The sequence below is a fragment of the Carya illinoinensis genome, chromosome 15 (assembly GCF_018687715.1).
Source record: "Carya illinoinensis cultivar Pawnee chromosome 15, C.illinoinensisPawnee_v1, whole genome shotgun sequence".
Lineage (NCBI taxonomy): Eukaryota > Viridiplantae > Streptophyta > Magnoliopsida > Fagales > Juglandaceae > Carya > Carya illinoinensis.
In genome coordinates this window covers 11,678,143-11,687,456 of record NC_056766.1, presented here as the reverse complement: position 1 = coordinate 11,687,456, position 9,314 = coordinate 11,678,143, and the positions used below count along the sequence as shown (strand labels likewise).

At 38.0% G+C, this 9,314-nt stretch overlaps 1 protein-coding gene across 1 annotated transcript; it reads right to left on the bottom strand.

Annotated features, from left to right (window-relative positions):
• Positions 1-7,288: 7,288 nt before the first annotated feature.
• Positions 7,289-8,032, bottom strand: LOC122296666. Its single transcript, XM_043106468.1, has one exon. It carries the CDS (start codon positions 8,030-8,032, stop codon positions 7,289-7,291), a length of 744 nt encoding a protein of 247 aa, XP_042962402.1.
• Between the last annotated feature and the right edge of the window lie 1,282 nt (positions 8,033-9,314).

Sequence of the window (9,314 nt, the reverse complement as noted above, 5' to 3'; positions counted from 1 at the left end):
CAGTTATGGGAACATCAGGAAAGTCCCCAGCTTGAATATCTCGTAATATAACATCAACGTCATCAATGAAGTCATCCTCTTGTTCAAGATCATATAGATCATCATCATCATCATCACTTATGATTAAATCTTCTTCCTCACCATGAAAAATCCACACCGTATAATTCTTGTAAATACTTTTAATGAACAAGTGTCTCTCTACCTGACTTATTGGTCGAAAGTGATTATTTGAACATCGGACACATGGGCAATGGATTGCCTCACTTGTAGCATGAGACCGGGCGAAGGTAAGAAACTCCTTAACTCCTTTAGCATATTCCCTAGATCCAAATCTATCAGTGATTTGCATCCAACTCTTGTCCATCTATGAAACAACTCTTATCATCAGGTTCAACCCTTAGAATTAATCAAGATAATTCTAATATCTTTTAAAACATGGTTGTATATATAAACATGGTTGTAATATGTTTGCTACAATAGAAACTAGTTCATAGTTCAATATTCATGGTTATAATATGAAAAATGAATAAAGTAGTCACCTTATAACCTATAATGATATACTCCAAGATGCTTGCAATAAATTGGAATGTAGTTGTGGAATTATCAGTTAGAAGTAATTAGGTATGTTAATAATGTTTCATACTATAACATTAATAACACTCACTCTATGAATATTTGTATGAATACGATTTTTTCTATTTTATTTTCTTTGATTCATTTTCTGAAAAGTAGCAGTAATGATGGATGACATGATCGACACATTAGTATGTTCACTGTTACTAGGGCACTACTAATTTTTATCTTTTTAACTGATTAGTGGCCTGTTATAGAGTTAATGCTATTATTATAAGTTTGTACTGATCTCATGTACATGCTTTCATGAGTATGAGTTTCCTTGCCATTTTTTATTAATCTTTTTTTATAAAAAAGAAACATGGTTGGTCATTATTACAACATAATAACATAACTTCCCACAAAGCACATACAAAATACAAGAGTTTGATAGTAGCACTCCATAGACATCATAACAAATTAACCCAAGTAACAAGAAGGCAAAAAAGTTGACAACAAAACTAAAATTAGTAGCACACCATTTGGAGAATAGATACTGAGATGGATAAGAACAGAAGAAATCTATTTCGTCTTCCCAACTATTCTATCAGTCTCATCATACGCGCCAAGGCTGTACAAAAACATAGAAACCTAAAATATCAGTTACAATATAACTTTTATCTTAGATGTTACGTGGATAAAAAATGTCATGAGAGAAATAAAATAAATTATGACAAGTATCATAGGTAATAGAAAGTCAAAAGAGAGAGAGAGAGTAAGAAAGGCCCTACCTATGGTCTTGTGCTATGAAACACAACAGCCTGTTTAAATTCACATGACAGAGAGTGGCAGGGTACTCCACAAAAAGAATTCCAGTACTTGCACATAGAATACAAATGTGCTATGAACCCACATGCATGTGACCTAGAAACACAGGACAGAGAGAAGTATTAATGATAGCATAGGCATGATATAGCAAATATTCAACTAAAAAACAGAGTAGCTATGCATAAGCCAGAGTAATTCAGGCTTTCACAACTCTTGCAACTATATCAACTAAAAAATGAAAACCAAGAGTTCCTCAACCAACCAAAAGTATAATGCATGTAATTATGCTCATTTATCACTATGAGTATCTACAACCAGTTACCAAAAGGAGAATAATTACTTCTCTTTGGATGGCTGGATGAAGTATATGACATCCATAGAGGGTAATGGATGCCTTCACCTGTATATGTCTTCAACCACTGCAGAGAGGAATGCAAAATATTATTACTGTTTGACTTACTCAAGGCCCAGTATGATAAACAACTTAATTTCCATGTTGTCATTTCTAATGTACTATTGGCGTTCTACTTATATATAAAAAAATGTACTACTGGCACTTATCTAGGTGCACTAGAAGAGATAACTTCCATTACCTGGATCACAACAGTCAGTCATTAGACAAAAGAAAATACCACACACAAGTTGCAGGTTTAGAACCATATGAATATCACTAAAATATAAACAAACTTATTGAAATATTCATGTTTTAATCAGAAAAGACCACTGAACAAACTTATTGAAATATTAATAATTGATATTCTCTCTCCAAAAAGCTTTGGTAGCTATTGCTGATAATTTTTATTTTTATTTTTTTTACTTAATGATTAAAAAAATTGTTTGTTAAGAATGTTGTAATTTTTTAAAAAAATATATAAAAATATTAAAAAAATACATGTAAAAAACATAACATACTAACATAAGATAACTCCTGACTCCCAGATGGGATCTATGGCTGTAGTGCCACCCATTCGGCAGAGTGTCCAAAATGTAGCATTTTCTTTTTCTTTTTTCTTTTCAATTCTTGTTCCAAAAGTTTCCTTTTACTTTTTAAGCATGTTTCACTTTCCATAATCATTTCTTTTAGGCCTATTTTTTTTTTTTTTTTGAAATGGAAACTTTCATTGATTAAACCATGCTATTACAAACATCTAAAAGAACAACACATCTAATACAAGATGGTATCTCCTCTAACTCATAGAGATCACAATCAGTTAGAAGGGCATTCTAGCAAGTGGGCTGCTATATTTGAATCCCTCTTTGTGTGACAGAACTTCCAATTAACAAAATCTTGTAGGACTTGCTTAGTGTCTTCAATAATTAAACCTCCTTGGCTGTTTTTTGCATCCTTTCGACCACTTTGAGTGAGTCTCCTTCGAAAAGGACTGAATGAAAACCAGCTTCTTTACAAAAGATAACTGTCATCATCATTGCATAAGCTTCAGCAGTAAAAGGGGAAAGGCTTAAATTTCTTCTAGCTCGCATTGTACCAAGAACTTGGCCATTACAATCTCTGATGATAGTCCCAATACCTATTTGATTCAGAGGTTGGTTTATGGCAACATCCCAATTCAGTTTGTATAATCCCTTAGGTGGTGTAGTCCAGCTCTGAAGTCTTCTAGTGGGCTTTGCAGCTCTGCCATTCAAAGGATTCTATTTTGCCATTTTTTAACAAGTAAGATCGTCTTGAGCCTTATGTATAATAGAGTTTGGATGCCTGAATTCCTTCCCATGCACAACATCATTTCTTCTTGTCCATATAAACCTCATAATTGAGCCTACTTCCTCCATCATTGTTTTAGGTAACTTACCCATCATTTGCTGCCAGATTTCCTTGAAGGATCCTGCTTCTAGGGAAAGTTTTTGGATTGGTCTACTTGCTTGGCTCTAGACATCTCGGGTTGCACTACAATTCTAGAGAACATGGCCTGATGTTTCTTTTGTAAGGCCACAAATTGTACAGCTACTCTTATCTATGATCTTCCTCCTTAGTAAATTGGAGAGTGTAGGTAGGCCTTCATTACTTGCCCTCCATAGGAACATCTTAACACCATTTGGGACTTGTAGCTTCCAAATTCCCTTCCATAACTCTGATTGATCATTTGGAGTGGATGGGCCAGCATCATGGTTCGAGTGGATTTCTCTGTGAAGATGGTAGCGACTCTTCACTGAGAACATACCATTTTGAGTGCATCCCTAGATCAATCTATCTCCTCTATTGCCAAGACTGATTGGGACAGTTTTTATCACCTCTATCTCTTGCTGGGTGAACATGTCATGAAGGCTTTGATCATTCCATTTCCTTAGTGAAGGGACAATTAAGTCAGCAACTACTTTCCTTTGAAGTGGGACATCAGTTTCTTGCCTTGGGGCAAGGAAGTGGGGTCGAGGGAGCCATCTATCTTCCCAAATCTTTACCTGTGTTCCATCTCCTATTCTCCATAGCAAGCCTTCTTTTAGTAATGCAATTCTAGCATGTAGGCTTCTCCAAGCCAGTGAGGGTCGAGCACCAACTTTTGCCTTTAAAATGGAACCCTGTGGGAAATACTTCTGTCTGAGGATGGTGGTAGGGAGTGATGTAGGGCTTTGCAACATATTCCAGACATTTTTTGCTAAGAGAGCTATATTGAAACCGCTGAGGTTTCTGAAGCCCAAGCCTCCTTGATCTTTTGCTTTGTTGATTTGACTCCACTTTATCCACTGCATTTTAGTTTGGTCCTCACTGAAACCCCACCAAAACTTCCTTAGAATCTGGTCAAGCCTATTGGTGATGGACTTTGGTAGAAGGAAGATTCCCATTGTGTATGTGGGAATAGCCTGCAGTACTGATTTGAGTAACACCTCCTTACCAGTTGCTGACAATTTGTTTATCTTCTAGTTGCTAATCTTTGACCACATTCTATCAATCAGTCCATGGAAGCATGCTACCTTTGTTCTTCCCACCATGGCTGGTAAGCCTAAGTATTTTTCAAATGATGCTGTGGGAGTTACACCTGCAATTCGAGTAATGTTGGCTCTGCATCCATTCAGAGTTTTTCTGCTGAATTATATGGCAGATTTCTCTTTGTTCAGTAGCTGTCCTGAGGCTTGCTCGTATACAGTCAGTATGCTTAGCATTATTTTCCATTCTAGTGTACTTGCTTTGCAAAATATCATACTGTCATCAGCAAAGAACCAGTGATTTACTTTGATAGGTCCTCTTCCCATTGGAACACTTGATATCCTGCCTTTTGATTCAGCCTGAGATAGGAGATTTGATAGGGCCTCTGCACATATGATAAAAATGTAAGGGGATATGGGGTCCCCTTGCCTTAGGCCTCTAGTTGGCTTGAAACTGGCCTGAGCTTCACCATTAAGAAGGATTGAGTATGAAATAGACTTGATGCAGTTCATCACCAGTGCAATCCACCTCTTGTCAAATCCCATTTTGCACATCACTGCAGATAGAAAGTCTCACTCCACTCGATCATAGGCTTTGCTCATGTCGAGTTTTAGAGCTATCTAAGCTGACTTTCCTTATATTCTTGTGGACATGGAGTGGAGGGTCTCGTATGCCACCATGATGTTATTTGTTATGGCCCTACTTGGAACAAATGCACTTTGATTCACATAAATAATGTCAAGCAATATAAGTTTAATCCAATTTGATAACACTTTTGCTACCACTTTGTAAATTACATTACATAGGCTAATAGGCCTATAATCAGAGACTTTGGTGGGATTTTTTTATCTTTGGGATCAGAGTTATATAGGTGCCATTTACCCCTTCTAACGAGCTTGCATTGTTGAGGATGTTGAGCACAAAGCTTGAGACTTCCTTCCCTATGATGTCCCAATTGGATTGAAAGAAACAGGCTGGGAAGCCATCAGGACCTGGTGATCCCATGCCTTTCATTTGGAAGACAGCATTCTTGACTTCCTCTTCTGTGAATTCCTGGAGAAGCAGATCATTCATGGCTGTAGTGACTCTATTGGGTATATCCTTTATGCATGCTTCTATGCCTGATGGGGAGGAAGTTGTAAAGAAGTTTGAGAAATAGCTTGTGATAACTCTTCCAATTTGATCTTTATCTAAAATCAGTAGGTTCCTGTTGTCCATGATCTGTGAGATCTTATTTATTTTCCTCCTATGGGTAGCATGCAGATGGTAGAAGGTAGTATTCCTATCTCCATTTTGTAGCCAATATTGTTTGGCTCTTTGTTTTCATTTCAAATCCTCTTCAGCTAGTTCTTGATCAATCTCATTTTTTAATTCTCTGATAGTGTCCGAATGGTCCCCTTTGTTTAGCTCTTGAAGCTCTCTTAGGTTTTTCAGTTTCTGTCTGATTTCTTTAGGGGCTCTCCTGTTGGCTTTTGCATTCCATTTTCTCAACACAGTAGCACAAGTGTCCAGCCTGCTTCTCATGAGCTTAGTAGTTGTCCTTCCATATGTTGGTTTACACCAGGCCTCTTTAATGGTTGTTTCACACTCCTTTTTTAATGACCAGGCTGTTTCATATCTAAACCACTTAACATGAGACCTTGGTTGATCTTGCTGGTAATCCACATTAATGAGTAGGGGATAGTGGTCTGAATTCAAGGTTGGGAGGACATAGCAGAAGGATTCTTTAAATCTTTCTAACCACATTGGATTTGCAAGGGCTCTATCCAATCTTTCCTTAGTGAAGGAGTCTTGCCCTCTGTTGTTTGCCCAAGTAAATATGGGACCCTTTGTCATTAATGAGTTCAATGAGCACCATTCAAGAGTATTTCTGAAAACTTACATTTGTTTATATGGTCGAGGGCCCCCTCCCATCTTCTCAGCTTGATATACAATTTCATTAAAATCCCCACAACAAAGCCAATGTGTACTGTCATCAGGTTTGAAGGACTTGAGAAAATCCCAACTCAAATGCCTTTTAGAGGTTTCTGGGTTCCCATAGAAACCCGTGAGTAGCCATGGTTGTTCATTTCCAACTCCTACCATTGCACTAATATGCCACATCGAATAATGATGGATTGATACCTTGTCCCTTGTCTTCCATATAAAGGCTAAACCCCCATTGCTTCCTCTACTATCCACCACCAGACAGCCATCAAAATTCAACATGTTACACACTTCTTCAATTCTCACTCTAGTGCATTTAGTCTCCATGAGAAAGACCATGATTGGGCTCTTTTCCTTGACAAGGAGGTTAAGGGATCTAACTGTCCGAGGGTTCCCAAGCCCTCGACAGTTCCAAGCTAAGAGTTTCATTGAGTTTGGCAGGGGTGGGATCCAACCTCTACCTTAGAAATTGAGTTCTCATTTGTATCCTCCTGCTTCCTTATTTTCTTTTGTTCATGACCTTCTGTTCTTGTGTTTTCACTTCTCCCTCTCTTGATCTTAGTTCTTAAGAAATAATTAGATATATCATCCATGGCTCTCCTCTCATTTCCTGCACACTTTAGGTTCTTTGCTCTAGGTTGCCTCTTCCACTTCCTAGCATATATATCTTCTGTTACAGCCTCACTTTTTTAGTGTCAAGCCTTTTGTTACGGCTCAATTTGCTACCCAGTGGTCCCCTCTCTCCACTTATCACTCCATCTAGGCAACCTGGTTTGCTTTTTGGTTTTGGTTCTTCGACTAAAGTTGACTTATTTTGAGGATTTTCTTCACTGGCACCCTCTTGTTGACTTCCTTTTTGATCTCTTTTGTGGTCCTCAAGGATAAAGCCTGGCTTTGTGCTGACTACTAAGACTTCCTCTGTTGCCAACTACCATGCTAGACACGAGTTGATGTTTTCGGGTGTAACTCTCCACCTTTCTGCTTCAGGTCTTCTGACATCTTCTGCTGGCTAGAGTTACTATTTATCCTAGTCTCTGCCCTGTCCCCTCCATCTTTCTCCCCTTGGTGAGCCACCGTACTTTCGTCCCTTAAAGATGTTAGAGTTCATGGGTTGAGCTCGTAGCCAAGCCCGAACTGCAGGAGGTTTAGATCATCACTTTGTTGGTCAACACGTGACCTCACACAGGTTCTTCCTTTGTGCGACAAAGTGTCACATTGGAAGCAGAAGTTCTGTAGACGTTCATATTTGAAGGAGATCCAGTGTTGTTTTCCATCAACCCCGAGCCATTTGCCTCGCATCAATGGTTTGTGTAAGTCCACCGCAACCCTTACTCGCAGGCATCTACCCCATGCTCGACCATCTGATCCCGCTTCAACTCTTATCACAGGCCCTATTGATGCTGCAAACTCCTCACCAAACGTCTCTGTCACAGTAACTAGAGGAAGGTTATGGAGCTGAACCCAAAAGGGTTCATAACGGAATTGCAGTGCATTAATGGACTGAGTTTCATCAACTTCTTGTATGGCTAGCAGGCACCTGTCGAAGAACCAGGTACGACCCCCCAGGACCTTCTCTTTGTCCATCATTTTTTGGAACTCTATCAAGAAACTCTGGTCTCCTAGCTCTTTGAATCTGACCCAACCTTCCAACCTCCATATTTGTGACATGGTGACTCGAAATGCTTCACTGTTAACGTTCTTGTCAACCATTGCCTTAGCCATAATGCATTGTTTTCCTAAACCTTCGAAACCTTGATGGACTTCCTGCTTCACATGAAAACATGAGCTCTCTTCCGTTGATAGTTGCAGTTTCTCCCATCTTTTTGCCAAGTCCTCTGTTGCGTCCATTGTAGATTAGTGGAACAAGTAACAATATACAGGAAAACACTCAGCTCACACTAGTGAGACCTAAGCCTTTTAAGATCAAAGGCACTCTGGAACCTTACCCTTTCTCACGAGAGGAAGGAAGGCACTCAACTCTTTTAGGCCTCTTTGGATATGCAGCATTGTAGTTCATTTCATTTCTTTTCATTTTAATATCTTATGTCTAACACTACTTGATACTAAAATTTGAATAATAATTTGAGAGATTCTTAATCCCTTTCACCCATTTCCTAAACTATAATAACATTAGATAATTTTAACATTTCAAAACTATCTAATTACTCAATAGGATATTGGGTATAAGTGACTCCAATCAATCATATCCACGTTCTCTAATAGTAAGCAATAAACTAGATAACAATCGAAGTTATTAAAGCTCAAATGATCACACATTTTGTTATAACACTAAGGGTGCTATGAATAATTGATGTTCTCTCTCTGTTCTCTTCCAAGGTTTCATCAAGGGCAGTTCAGAGAAAGCAGGCATATAATGATGCAGAACAATAATTTAAGATGCTTTCGTCCAAGCTGTTAATACTTGGTATTTAGTTGAGAAAGAAGTCAATTTACTTACTAGCATTTTTATTTCCTTTGCCACATACTAGCATTTGAAACTATATGCATGTGTGTACTGGAACTCATAAATCAAATGGATTGATTTGATTTTAGTGAGACTCTGTTTGTGTGTGTTGTAAAGCAAAGCAGCCAAAAAATATGACCATAGTTTCATAAAAGAACAAAAAATAATAGTTATTTTAAATCCATTCTCAACAATTTACATTTACAGTTGGTTTGAGCTCACAAGCCTTTAAAGTTGGTATTACAAACAACTACTTGGGTATACAAACAAGAGGCAAGTTCCAGAAAGCGAAAAAGGTCAACACCAAACCAGTTAGCGCCATATAAATGGTGAAAAGGACGCAAAAATGTTCTCTCATGAATTAATGCCAAAACCAAAGTTCCCTTCATCCACAAAAGCCCACTGATGTACTACATTAACTTTATCTAAACATGATATTATATGTCACCCAAACAGGACATCTACAAGCATTCTGGATGAAGTAATTTCAGGTTTCAACCATTAATTACTTAGATTTGAGGAAGATAGAAACAAAGTTTATTGAGTGCAGGTTTGTAGCTTCAACTTTCACAAGTTCACAAAAATGGCACGAATTAAACTAATCTACAAAACAATTCCGTGAGATAAATCTACCTCTAGTTTACATATATTTGTCATAAGAAGAAG

Coding starts and splice junctions, on each gene's coding strand:
- LOC122296666 (XM_043106468.1), bottom strand. CDS start 8,032: ATGGACGCAACAGAGGACTTGGCAAAAAGATGGGAGAAACTGCAACTA.